At 43.8% G+C, this 14,225-nt stretch overlaps 1 protein-coding gene across 4 annotated transcripts in view; it reads left to right on the forward strand.

Annotated features, from left to right (window-relative positions):
* GRIP2 (glutamate receptor interacting protein 2) overlaps positions 1-10,239 on the forward strand; it is a 166,616-nt gene extending 156,377 nt beyond the window's left edge. For 3 of the 4 annotated variants that reach the window (XM_019499694.2, XM_014605587.3, XM_019499698.2), the window contains exons 22-25: positions 2,286-2,522; positions 4,160-4,306; positions 6,227-6,310; positions 7,825-10,239. In XM_019499694.2, the coding sequence (XP_019355239.1) occupies positions 2,286-2,522; positions 4,160-4,306; positions 6,227-6,310; positions 7,825-8,022 (666 nt within the window). In that variant the 3' untranslated portion in view covers positions 8,023-10,239. The remainder of the gene's footprint in view (positions 1-2,285; positions 2,523-4,159; positions 4,307-6,226; positions 6,311-7,824) is intronic. The other variant, XM_019499699.2, reaches the window with a different exon arrangement.
* Positions 10,240-14,225: the final 3,986 nt, after the last annotated feature.

The following is a 14,225-nucleotide window of genomic DNA, read 5'->3' on the forward strand; positions in this document are numbered from 1 at the left end:
TGCGTGTGACAGATTGCTCCTTGACTTGCCTTCTTTAGCAACTGCTGAGCTTTGCTCCCTACTTTCTACTTTTTCATTTCCTTTCCTGTGTCTTTTGACATTTGAGTGGACTGTTTGACCTTCACAGTCTGACCCCTGAAATTAAAGTTTTCATTACTAATTTAAATAGGCCACATGACTGGGAGCCAGTTGGGGTCCTACAGATTGAATTCTTGACTCATTCCTTAGCTTTGATCAATATAATCCCTTTAATGAAAAACATCACCAGACAGAATGAAATCTACTTAGCATCCACTTAAAGATGCTTCTGTCAAGTGTGACTGGTGCTAAAAGCTATTTGATTTCATACTTTTAAGTTGGTTTTGATTAGCTTTGCTAACTGGAGACTCCCATGTACTAACCGATAAAAATCCTAATTTCTTTTGCTTAAAGAGCCATCGTGAAACATATGCTGGGAAGGCAAAAGTAACATGCCAAACTCCTTGAGCACTGTTGTAGGGAGGGAATGTATTATCCCACGGCAGGGAACTGAAAACACATTACAAAAGGAGTAGACTTGCATACAGTCCTGGCTAGCCCATCAAAAAGCATATAGCGTGTGCTGACCCATGGATTGCCTCATATTGCTAGTGCTTCCAGAGCCCATGGTTGCATCTCTTAGACATGCTCTCTCTTGAGTATTAGCATTATTAGTAGGGGTTTGGGTTGTAGCCGTGTTGGTCTAAGGACATAGGCAGACAAGGTTCCTTGGGTGAATTTGATATCTTTTATTAGATCAACCCAAATGGTTGGAGAATGGTTATTAAGCAAGCTTTCGGGTTCAAAAACCTGTAGCCTGACGAAGGGTTTTTGAACCGAAAGCTTGCTTAATAACTATTCTCCAACCATTTGGGTTGGTCTAATAAAAGATATCAAATTCACTCAAGGAACCTTGTCAGCACTATTAGTAGACTTTTGTTAGTGAGTTTTGTTCTTTTGCATTTAAGGAGTACTGATCTAGGAATAATAGGCCTGGAATGGACCTCCCAGGGCATAAAGTCCAGTACCCTGTGTTTGTGTGCAATCATTTATCCAGATTTTTAACAAAGACAGCTAGTCCAGACTCTCTCATGCACCACACTAGAAAGCACCCTATGTAAAAGGCCTACCATGTGCTGTAAGTGAAGGGCAGGTGAGACAAGGGCTCCAACAATATCTATGTCATTGCAATTGCAGATTTTTTAGCATGATGCTATTCACTTGTACAGGTAGGCTGAAGAGGGATTTAATATGCTTTTTCTTAATAGTAGAGCAGTTCAACTTTGGCCAACAATAACATTCCCGTTGGGCTGCCCCCTGGAACTGTCTGTCCATGAAGCAGAATGGCACCATCAAACTAATGTTTCCAACCTTGTGACATCTTTTCCAAGATGTGTGCTGCGTAATACTGTAGTTTTGTAAGTCAAGTTTGTAGCTGAATAGCAAATCCAGAGGTAGAAACAGAAAAGGGTGATGTCTCCAAATACACCAGACTATGTGTGGAATCTTCTCTCAGGCTGAAGTCACTTTTTAAAGAACAAGCTTTTGCACTAAACCTGTAGCTGGAACTGCAACTTTTTTGCTTGTTTTGATTTATTTTAGCAATGAAGGACTTTGATTCATTGTAGTTTCATTCTGAGCTTGTCCCACTGTCTGTTGACCATCCTCAGTGTATGAAGGATTCACCTTGAAGGTTGTGTCAAGGGGATGTTGATTTGATGCCTACAAAATTTGGAATTCTTTTTACGTCCATGCCTGGAGCATGTGCTTCCGTTGTATGACTGACGCTGTGCTGTAGAGCAGATAAGAGAGTTATTCAAAAAAAGAAGAAAAGAGGCGAGAACCTTCACAAAATGTTTTCATTTAAAAAAAAACCCTTTCATTTTTCCGGAGGCAGGAGTGGCAAAACCCTGACTAAAGATTTCTGGCCAGTAACTTTGAAAACAATAAGAAAAACATGCTTGTACTTTCTGAAACTGGTACATATAGCCAGCCAGAAATGACTACAGCATCTGTTGAAGTGAATTTGTGCTCACAAAAGCTTGTGCTCTCTCTTTATAGTTTATTTAGTTAATCTATGAAGGTGCATATCTACCCTGTGCTTACTAACATGTAGGAACACAAATAGCATTCCCTCTGATTAATGCTTAAGAGATTATCTTTCTGCTTCGCTGTAAGTCCCTCTTGTTTGTCTAGAGTCCCTCTGTTTCTTGACACTCGACCCCCTCATCTGGTCTTGTTGAGCTAATTTACCACCTTATCCACAGGCATCCATCATGACAGGGAGTGTGCACAGCCTGGGCTTGGAAGGAAGCAAATTGCTCATGGACTCTGTTAGCCAGTCAGGATTGAGCCCATTGAGGAAAGGATCTTCCAGCTATGATGAAGGACAAAGTGATGGCAACATCACTCCCACCAAGAAAAATGAGAGGAATCTGGAGGTGAAGAAGATTGAGAAGGAGATGCAGGAAATCATGTCTCCCACCCCCCTCGAATTCCACAAGGTGCGTGCTTCGAAAGAGCTGGTTTCTTGGTACCTGAAGGCGGTCTGATGACGAATGGGATTTAAAGTGGGGTTTGTGCAAACATGCCTTCACTGAGAAGATGTCACAAAAATGCCCTTGCTCCCTCTTAAAACACTAGTCAGACACAACCAACGTATATCTCTGCATTTCCAGGGTGTCAGGGGAATGGAAAGGGTTTGCTTATATGTAGAAAGTTTGTTCATATAGACAGGGACAAGCTTTGAAGCAGACCTCAGCTCTTAACAAACTTTGAGAGAATTTTGATGCAAGGCTTGGCCCTTCTTTGTTTCATGTTCAGTGGAAAACACCAGCCTACAGCAGTGGTGCTCAACCTTTTTAGACTCAAGGCATGCCTCACTAAATTCAAGGCACCCATCAGAAAATGCCAGCTCTTAGTTTCTGCTCATTTTTGACTATGGAAAAAGAATAGAGCAGTTTTTCTATTGTCAAGAACTCCTAAAGACCACAACGGGTCAGATGTTTTTAACACTATGAATTTTTATCTGAAATCATTGGGTTGATCTTGTGAACCATGCTTGTATACCTACCAGTGCTAACACTATGTGGCACCCCTGCAAGGATCTTAAAGCACCCCAGGCTGCTGAAGCACCTTGGTTGAGAATCACTGAGCTACGGCCAAATCACTGGTTTGCCATTATAACACAAGATTCCCCGGCCCCAGGGATGAACTAATGCCTAGGGTATGCATAACAGAGCTGAAATGTTAACAGTATTATCAGTAGCACCCACCTAGCTCTATGTAGTATCAAGTGCAATCCAGTAAACCCCTTACTCTGAGGAGAACATATAGTTGAAACCTCCTTAGGTAGAATCGTAGCTGTGGGATTTCAGGCTTGTATTAAAAATGGGACATTTCCATTTACACTCAAGGGTACTGGATCAAGGCCCTTAAGGATGATGCAAGGAAGTAATATTATAAAGGCATAATTACTTGTCAAAATTACTAATGAAGAATGCTACTGAAGGAAAATAGCATGATGGATTTCAAAGAATTTTTAACATGACAGAATTTGCAATTATGCTGAGTGGGATAACATTATTAGTGCTTATCCTTCGGGGCATGATTTGCTGTTCTGAATTAAAAATCCTTCACAGCCCTACATCATAAGGTTTTGTAAAATGCTCTAAAGTGCTCATGTTTCCTCTGAAACATCTGGCATTGTCCCATTTGGAGATAAGATTCTGGCCTATGTGAGTGCACCAACATAATGTTTCTTGCTCCCTATTCCCAAGGGCACTCTCTGAAAGCATGGTGCTCTGGAGCAAAAGAAGATCCTGAGCATACTTGAAGAATCTGCAGTCTGTGAGGCTTTGCTAGACAGTTGCTAGGGTGCAGTGATGGTGTCAAAACCTAAAACACAACTAAGGCATAGCTACTGAATACCAAATTCCTTGGGGATGAGGGGCAAGTAAGCTATGGAAGAGCTGGCAATTTGTGCACAATCTTGCTCCTATAGACAACCTATGTCTACTCAGACCAAAATCACCATCCAGTACCATGCATGTTGCCTCCAGAGCTCCTGACCTCTTTCTCCCTTGTGTTATGAGTTGTTCATGCTTCATTAGAACTTTCTCTCCAATGACTTTGACCATAGATGACACTCCACAAGGACCCTGAGAGTGAAGACTTTGGATTCAGTGTGTCCGATGGTCTCTTGGAGAAAGGTGTCTATGTAAATATGGTCCGTCCAAATGGGCCAGCTGATCAGTGTGGCCTCAAACCTTATGACAGAGTCCTTCAGGTAAGGAATGTGAACCGCTCTGAGACAAGAAAGATGTGAGTGAATGCAAGAAAGAGAAGTGAAAATGAATTGTGGTGACACTGACTTTATAAAAGGCAGTAGCTAGACAGTTTGGTTGGCAGCTGTCTGCCTTTGGTGACCTGGTATACCTGGGGCTAGTGTTTAATACTGGGAGATCACTACAGATCAAGTGTGAACTTGAATTCTCCATTATTTGGGGGAATTTTCATCCGGATTCACATTTTTTAGTGCAGTTCCTCACTAAAGCCAGCTGAGAGTGTCTTTTTCAACCTTTTTCTTTAACCCTTTTTCCTTGTGCATGTCAGGTTTTTCTTTTTCCCTGGGAAAACTGGAGTGAGAAACATCACTCAAAATGGGATAGTATATGCAGTTCTACAGGGTTTTAAATAGTGTTCACATATCCCATTTAATTTGTACAAGGCGGGTTCTAAGAAACAGCCTTCAAGAGAAGCGATACTCTTATACTTTCTTCCTCTAACAACACCTGATCCAGCAAATATTTGCTACGGAAAACAACATTTGGTCAAAAGTGAAGTCCCTAGTAAACATACAGGTGGGCATACCTGATCTCTGAGGGGAAAGCAATAACAAGGAGATTGTGGTATTTTAGATAGGTATCAAAGACCCTTAAAAATATTTAGCGAAGGTGACACAAGTTCATGCCTGATGGCAAGAGGGAGAGTATGATCAACCAAAAAAAATGCTGCCACTTGGGAATACAAGTTTTGTCACCCTCTTGGAAGCTCTGAAGCACCATGAGGATGTTAAGTTTTAGGAATGTCTTGTGGGGTGAGGGAGGTTCAGGGGCTGATCAGCACCCGTGTATTATGTACCTCAGGTAACTAAAACACTTGGTAACATTGTGGGGAATCTTGTTGGAGCACGTTGTGGTCTATAGCCAGGTGTTCCTTCTCAGCATCTCATGAAAGATGGTTCAAGAATGAACAGGAAGGTAATTAGACTCCAAGCCACATTCTGCTGAATGCTGGATACGTCGCAGCTGTACAAATGCCAAGGGTTCTGGTGGTGTGTATGAAATCTTAAAGAAAGCAGAGCCTTTGAGTACCCCCAGATTCGTATCTGCTTTGCACTACTTACAAGTAGATGAGATCATCTCTTGCCTGTAGCGGCAGTTTTGACATTAACTCTTGAGCTGAACAAGGGGTTTGCAGAAAAAGTGCCGTAGGAGGATCCAACAGAAAAGCACAGCATTGTTGATGATTCAGCCTGATGGTGGTGTAAATTCTCTAGGCCCTCTTTGGTTCTCTTATCAGTGGGCTTGACAGGATTCAATCGTTATCCATAAACATCGATTTCACCTGTCACTCGATGTAAAAAAAAAAATATCTGGAAGCAGGGTAAGGAAATCTAGGGCAGGGGGTGCGGTGCACATACACACACACATGCTCACACACGTACACACATGTACATGCACATGCACACATGCACGCACACCCGTGCAGATGGGGTGGCCCAGGAAGCCACTGCAGGAGCTGGGAGGGCTGAGCGTTGGGGTTGAAGGGGCAGGGCTACTGGCAGCCACTGGGGACCCAGTGCCACTGGTTTCTCACTCTGCGCTGGTCCCAGCTGGGGATCGGGCACCAACCTCCTGGTGAGCCTGGCCTGGCCCCTGTGTGATCGGGGCTCACCAGGAGTTTAGCCCCTGCCCCAATCACACACGGGCCAGGCTGGGATCATGGGGAGAGGCAGCAGCTGCCTAGCTCGGGGCAAGAAGCAGCTCCCCATGACTCTACCTGGCAGGCATGAGCAGAGGAACAGCCCGACTGCTTGATGGCCACAGCTTCCCACCCCTCTGGCTAGCATGGGGACAGCGGCTGGGCCCTGGGGGTACCCCCACAGCCTCTGCCCCAAGCACGCTGCCTCTCCCTGTGTTCCCAGAGCTCCAGCGTACCGCTGCCCTCCTCTTCTGGTCCCTGCGCACCTGGCTCTTTCCTGATGAACGAACAGAATGACTTAAAGCAGGTATGCAGCATTGATATATACTTTTATATAATTTAATGTGATTTTATGAAGCTTTAAACAGTATAGCACCATTACTAAATTGTCTGCCTTCACACCCTTAATCTCATGTCATCCTGAAAATTTAAATCAATAAAAATGGATAAAAATAATGAAAAGCCAATAAAAATATAGAGAAAACTATACTATTGCCAAAAGTCAGCAAAATCGATGAAAACCAATGAAAACTGATAAGAAATCAAAAGAAAAGCTTAAAACTAAACATCAATTTTAGCCATCAAAATTATTTAAAAAAATAAAAATCAAATTCTGCCAATCCTACATATCAGCCAAGAGCAGGCCTTACCAATCTACTCTGTGCTGCTTGTGTTGGAACCAGTGCAGTTGTACCACATCGGTGCCAGGGGAGCTGTAGGAGCCCTACACAGTAGACTTGTGTCACAGAGCACTGTTCCCTGGATGCTTCATGGGCTCAGGAAGAGCCTAGGGGACAGGGCTATATGGATCTTCCATTTGTTCACCAGTGAAGGAGGCACAGCTTGGATCCAGATGCTGCCTCAGCAGTGAGGAGATTGGGATGGGGGGTGAACATTCAAATCCCCAAACCTGGAGAACATCACTGCACCAACTCCAACTACTCTGCCTAATCACAGGGGCGGGGCGAGGGTTTTCCCTAACTCATAGATTCTTCAGGTGATTTTAGTTTTGCTTTGGGGCGTGTTTTAACTTCCACTGAAGATAACTGGAAAAGCTGATTTTTTTTTGCGATTTCTACAGAATTCTTGGGAGGTCTCTGCTGCTCATGAAAAGACCTTGCTTCTAGCAGTCCCAGCAATGCATGAGTGCTCTAAGTGAAGAAGCATACATGATATAGTCCACACACAATGCCTAGAATCCACACAAATGCACACTTTCCAAAAGACTGCTGCCAATCTACTTGGTTGATAAAGACAACCAAGGGTCTGATAACAGGGGACATATCAGCTATGGGTTTGGCAGCAGCACAGTGGTGTTGGGGTGTCAGTGAAAACACTGATCCCATTTGGATCCCAGAGTTGTGGTGTGCTGAAAGTAGACTGTCATTTAAAATACACATTCTGAAAGAGACTGGTATTCCTGCAACTCTTGCCATCTCCTTAAGATGTAGATTAGAGACCAGCCTGAAAAAGAGCCTGCAGTTTTGAATCCCCCACGATACCAAAGTTTGACTCTGGCTGTGATCATTGCAGCTAGGGGCAGCATCTACTTTGGAGTGTGTTCTTTTATTTCCTCTCAGTTATTGTTGAACAGGAGATGCATCTGTTTTAGATGCTGCACTAGACTGACTAGTTCAATTCCTACAATCCTGCCAAATCCCATGCCAGACTGCAGGGATGACAGTGCTCTAGGAGCACATATTCTGTTGTCTTTGCTCCAGTCCCAGGGCTCAGTTCTAGCAGCTTTCATGTGTTTTCCTTAACAAAATCTGGTGTTCTTGTTTTCCCTCCCTGTTGCGTACCCCAAACCTGTCCTGGCAGGTAAATCGTATCCGAACGAGAGACTTTGACTGCTGTCTGGCTGTCCCTCTGATCTCTGAGGCAGGAGAGAAACTGGACCTGGTCATTAGCCGAAATCCTCTGGCACTTGCTGCCAATGCTCAACTAGGAGAGAGTGGGGAATTGCCAGTCCAACAGACCTTGGGCATGGAGGCCAAGATGAGCAGACAGACACTCTGAGGAGGGAGGATGCGAATGGGAGGTACCTTCAGGCCCTGGCAGGGCAGAGAAACTGTTGGGTATCCATTGTGTTTTTCCTGTTTTGCACTGGTATTTGTAATGTAATATGACTTGCAAAAGTGGGGTGCGTCTAAAACTCTTAATTCAGAGACCACCAAGCAGTATGAGCTACGTGGGATGAGCAGCTTAGGCTTTGGGTAATGCAGATGGTCAAATGGGCTGCCGGTAGCAGAAAACAATATCCAAGGTTGCTTACTATTGACAGGGCGGCCTTCAGTCATCCCTCCACTGAGGTGAGCTTTCACCCTGCACGGGGTCATGGAGAGCGGGTCAGCCCCTAGGCCCTCTGCCACCCTCATCCTGAAGGGCTTGGCCATCCTTTTAAATGTGCTCGGTGCTATTTTTTTTTCTTGTTTGCCCTGTTAATCATGTACAGCAAGATCAACATGACCTGTATGCTCCAGTAATGGAAACTGCTTCGTTTTAAACCATGATTGCTAAACTGGCTTTGAAATTCCCTTCACTCACTAACACTTGGGCAGTGTTGATGTCCATGGAAAACATCTCAGACTTTTTTGCCAGTGGGTAGCTGCCATTTTTATGCATTTAATTTGAAGCCAAATCTCTTCTGAGAATGGTTTGGTGTCTTTATCTCACATTTGGATATCTCCCCCCATCACGACTCCACCGCACTACACTTACCCCCTTTGGAAAAACAATGAAGCACTTTGCCCACTTGGCAACTCCAAGACATGATTGATTTATTTGTCTGCATATAACTGTACAGAACTTTTAGAGGAACGTGGCATCCAGGACAAAAAGCCAGTGTGTGATTGTCCAAAGTCACTGGCCCTCTTGTTCACATAGGCCATCCGGAGATGTCTCTCATTTAAAAAAAACCAGACTGTTCAGGCTAGTAAACAGCTGAACACCATTCATCTTGATCCAAATTCCAGGGGTTTTTTTTCCTCCTGTTTTCAGTAAATAGAACCTTGTAGTCTCTTGGCAAACACTGGCATGAGAAGCCCTCTGCTAGATTGATGTTGTCTCTTCTGTTTTTATAAGCCTGTCCTGTATGGGGTCATCCTAGTGCAAATTCAAATGTGTACCTTTTATTTTTAATGCTGATGATGGGTTTTAGACTCTTCCTGTTGTCTGCTGTAGCTGCCCTCTGGTTGCCTCTCGTTAATCTCTGTGACTTGTAAGCCGGATGCCTTTTCGGTCCCTACCCTCTCACACTGCATTGCCTCACCTTTTATAGAAGATACGGGCATGATGTTTGCATTGGTTTAATGATCCTCTGCAGCAAACTAATGAGAATGCAACCCAGGCCATGATCTCATCCCTTCTCATGTCCATGAGCTAGATAGCCATTACCTGTGCATTTTTACACATGGCAAAAGTGAGCGCCTGCTCCATGTGTCACATGTTAGCACTTTATTCTGATTTTTATTTGTTAACTGATGTCAGAAGGGCCTGATTTAGGGGAGGGTTTTTTTGGGAGGAGGGGGTGTTATTTAAAGATCTCTACTTAGCAGAATTGGTCTATTCCTTATTTATTTTTTTTATTCTTCTTCTTCTTGTGTATTATTATGGATGCCACATTGATGTAGGTTTGAAATGTTCATTGTCTCGCCAGGACTGATTGCTTTATCTGTACTCTAGCCTGTTCCCTTCCAACAGCCCGAAGTGTCAGGGTGTTTCTTCAAGACACACATCCAGTCCCATCCAGCTAAGTGTAGTTGTAGCCATTCTCTTCAAGTATGCAATATCCCATGCCATTGCTGCCATAACTAGATAATGTGCCATAACCAATACTGCGGAGCATTGACAGTGCAGCCGAAAGTGTTTTTTTATATGCAATATTCTAAACAGCAGAAGCTCGCTGTGGCTTCTCATAGGTTTTTAATGAAAACTTTTATTAAAGGCTTTAAAGAAACTCGGTCCTTGTATCCCTTCCTATGCATTTTGAATGATACTAAAATGAAATGCATTACTTAAATGTGTATTTTTATCCATATATTAGAATGTATTCCTTGTAAAGTATTTTTATATGCTAATTTTCTTATGTATCGATGAAAGCACAATATTTAAGGGTACAGCATTTCAAAGAATATTTTAGTCCAGTTTTGGACCTATTTGTAAATCTCTGTATTTAAATGGGATTGCGATGACTTTGATTTTTTTTTTTAATTAAATAAAAACAAATGAAATGCATTGGTCCCTGTTCTCAAATCCCTTTCTGCTAAAGGCCAGGATCTGGATAATGCACCACATCCAACAGCTTTTCACTTTCTTTGCATACCCTGAAACTCAACTCAGTGCTCAAGGCGTATGCAGGGTGTAAGCCCCAAACCAAGGTGGCATGCAAAAGAGGACAAAATGTGCACTTCAGCTTGGCTCATTAGAGGTAGTGCTGCCTCAGCACGATTATTTGGTTAAAGCCCTGGTCTGGAACTCAACATGGTCTATCCCAGTTGTGTGACTGACTTGCTGAGTGACTTTGGACGAATCATCTCATTCTTTGAGCTGTATTTTTCCTATCTGTAAAAAATGGAAATAATGATATTGACATTTTAAAGCACTTTGAGATCTACTGATGCCATATACTTTATATATAAGGTAGTATTAAAGTTGCCTGGCACTTCTTATTATGTGCCCCTGTTTTCACTTGTTTATAGCTTGGAGTGCTTGGGTTGAAATTTTCCATGCCAGGTGTCTGCCACAGGCTGATTTTTTTTATTTTTTTTTTATTATTATTATTTTTTATTTTTTTGTGGTGGGGGTGGAATTTGGCCAAAATGGTTCTGGGAGCGGGGTTAGGGAAGAGACTGCTTTACCTAAATTGCAGATCCATGAAATCTGGCAGGGCTGGGATGTCATGGATGTTCTTTTTGCCACCCCCATGCAAATCAGCCAGTATTTGGCCAAGTCATAATAAGTCTTTGAAAAGATTGCAGTTTGTATATGCTCAGTAGGAACTTCTTAGATTTTACCCTCTAAATTCCTGGAAGGTCTCATTGCAGTCTGGGGCTGAACAGGACTTGCAGGTCTCAGTCAAAGTGCAAGACTCCATTTTGAATATGAATCAGTTTGCTGCCTTTGTTGCCAATTATAGAGGGAAAAGAAGTGGAATTTCAAGGAGCGATGGCACAGAGCTAATAGCTAAGTGCTGTTATACAGGCAGTGCACTTAAGGAGAGACATGGTATGCTCCCTCTCCCCTACACCCTGGAGTGATGAAAGGTGAGGTGGAGACATTGCCATGGCAAGTGCTTACAGGTGGGTACTGCTATCTGTTCCCCCATGCCCATGTATGAACGTATTTGTGCACATATATTGGGCAACCCAGCTCAGGGGGTGAATTCAGAGGTATATAAGACCATGGGCTCTACTCTTCAGATCCTGTGGCTTCCCAGCTGGAGTAATCCCCACATTCCCTGTCTCCTCTGCCTACACAAGGGTTGAACTTTCCGTACCTTTCCCTCCACCCATGTGTGTTGGGCCCAGACACAATCCAGATGTAAGTCTTGCTGGGAAACCTTGTGAATTTAGATGTGGTTTCTACTTAATGATCCATGCTGCTATTGATTAAAGCAGCCCTTAATCTTGTGCGTACTTTGCCAGCGAGCTTGAGGCAGATGATTTTCCTATATGCTTAAGTAAAACACTCTTGACTTGAAACCTCAGGGAATGTAACAGCATAAAAACGAGCCTGTAAAATTATACTGCCTAAAATGGTACGGCTTATTCAATTTGCTGCAGCTGCTAGTGTTTCTGTAGGCCCAGCTTTTGCCACATGTTATGCAATGATGATGCAAATTGGTAGTTTCCATTGCTAGGGTGGTCTCACATCTGTTAGTGCCATTTGAAGTTCATTATAACATAGAGCTGAGGCTGAATCTACTTGCAATAATCCATTTTCAGCTGTATCATGGAAGTAACACCTGGAGCAAGTTTGGGTAATCAACCACTTGCCTCACAACCTACATTATCATGTATACATGGTATACATGATACATGATTAGAGTGCATCCATTTGATCATCTTTTTTGTACCCTACAAACCATAGGCGATGTGTAGGGGGGCATACTCCCCCCCGCCCCTAGATTGTCCCTCGCTGGCCGGGGGTGGGGGCGCCGAGTGAATCGCTGGCCAGTCCCCACCCTGAGATCCACCCCGGCCGGCACTTCTGGTTTTGCCACTGGCACTGTGATCGGAGGCAGTAGTTGCCCATGCTACAAACTAGCTGTTGGAGAAAAACCATAAGAAGGGAGGAACATGATGAATCCAAAACTTTTGCTGAAATCAATGTACATGACAAGCCTGTAAAATGCTTCAGTGCTGAAGCACAGGTTTTTGTGGTGGTACCTCTTATTGGACCAACTATGTAGTTGGGAGGGACATGGACAGTGGTGAGCATCTCTGAAACAGGATGTCTAATACAGCTCAGTCCTGCAGGGCATGGAAAGCATTAACTCTAGTTCGGCAAAGCACGTCACTTCCTTTCCGCTCACTTGGAGTTAGTCGGAGCTCATCACACGTACGCTTTCGTGTTTTGCTGGATTGGGGTGAGGGGGCTTATTACTTTGCAGGATCAAAGTCAGTTGGGAATATTCACAGATTGCCCTTTGTGTTAAAATGCCTATGGTCAGGTGGTGGGTGGAGAGCTGCTCTTCTCTGACTTTTTCTAAGCGGCACATTCTTTAGAACAAAGAGGTTTGGGATGTCTGGCATCTTTGGCCCCTGGTATGTAAGAGTCAACTGCCAACACAACTCAGGGCAAATTAAAGAGCTGTGTGCACGTTGTATAAATACTTGCTAATGTAACGTGATAAATGTGGTCTCAGAGAACAGTAGCCTCTTCACCCAGCCTCCTTGCACACCAGGTAAGAGGTTCCCACTTGAGAGTGGTTGCTTGGAAAGAAGGACCTGACTGCCTTCCCCATTAAGGAGCCCTACCCAGTTACAAAATACGCACTGCACAGGGTTGTTTGCAGGGCTGATTGCTGTGGCTTTACAAGGTCCTAGGACAAATGTTGTGGGGCTTGGGAGCCACTGTTAGTAAGGAGGGAATAGCATCCCTCAGTCTTGTTTGCCTCAACAACCTGTGCACCGTTTCTCATTGACAGAGACAGCTTTGTTGCCTGAGTTAAATGCTGAGGTGCTGCGTAGGCTGCATGTTTTACAGGTGGACAGCATCTGTCACCCTTTTTCAGGTAAATTGAACTCCATTGGGCTCAAATGAATGGAGTTAGAGACAAGGTGAATTTGACTGAATGGGTTCGGTATTGAGGCAGGAGGGGATGCTAGCTCGTATGGAAGTCCGGATCCGCTGGGGCGTATTCTACACCAGGGCCTCAGACCCGAGGGTGAAAGTCGCTGAGATGAAGAAAACCCACGAGGCACTGACAGTGAAAGGGATGGGGGGAAAAAAGAAACTAGTGATCTCCAGCAAGGTCAAAACAAAGAGTGGATATGAGTGATAGGAAGCAGATCAATGTGATCAGCCAAGCTGTAAGTGAAGGGGACAGAGTCTGAAGCTCAATTACATTTTCCTTTACAAGTATTAAGAAAACACCTGTAGAAGCCATGCAGGTCTCAACGAATTATATCAATGTGGGTCCCAGGGTTGGTCCAAACACCCATCTGCAGTCCTTGCAAGGTGCCCATCACTGGATGCCTCACTATTTAGAGAGTCTTTATGAACAGCAGGAAATTTCCCTGCCATCCAGCATCTCTCTGATGTTTCTAAGGAAAGCAACGTGCCAGGCAGACGACACTCCCTCCCCACCCCGCTCCACCTCCTCTGTGAAAGGTGAACAGCACCTTCCTCATCTCTCCCAAGAGGGTATTCACAATCAGCATTTGGACAAAGGCCAATGGCTAAAGTTAACACAAAAGAGTTGGGGAGGGGAAATGTAAAATAAGGCATCCATTTAAAGAAAATTCGAGCAATCTTCAAATGTTCAAGATTGGGCAACAGCATGCAAAAAAACCCCACGACCCTTTGAACTCAAGGAAAACATGATTTTTTAAATCCACCCAGGGCTGGGTACAGCTGTAATGAGGAGCCAACACACTGAAACGACTGTTATTCCCAACTACCCTATTCTTAGAAGCTATTGCAAAGAAGGTGTTGAGCTTTAAGACAGAACAGCCCCCACAGTTCATCTGAAATGAAAAACAAAAATGAAAAACACA

Source organism: Alligator mississippiensis, chromosome 12 (genome assembly GCF_030867095.1).
Source record: "Alligator mississippiensis isolate rAllMis1 chromosome 12, rAllMis1, whole genome shotgun sequence".
Classification (NCBI taxonomy): domain Eukaryota; kingdom Metazoa; phylum Chordata; order Crocodylia; family Alligatoridae; genus Alligator; species Alligator mississippiensis.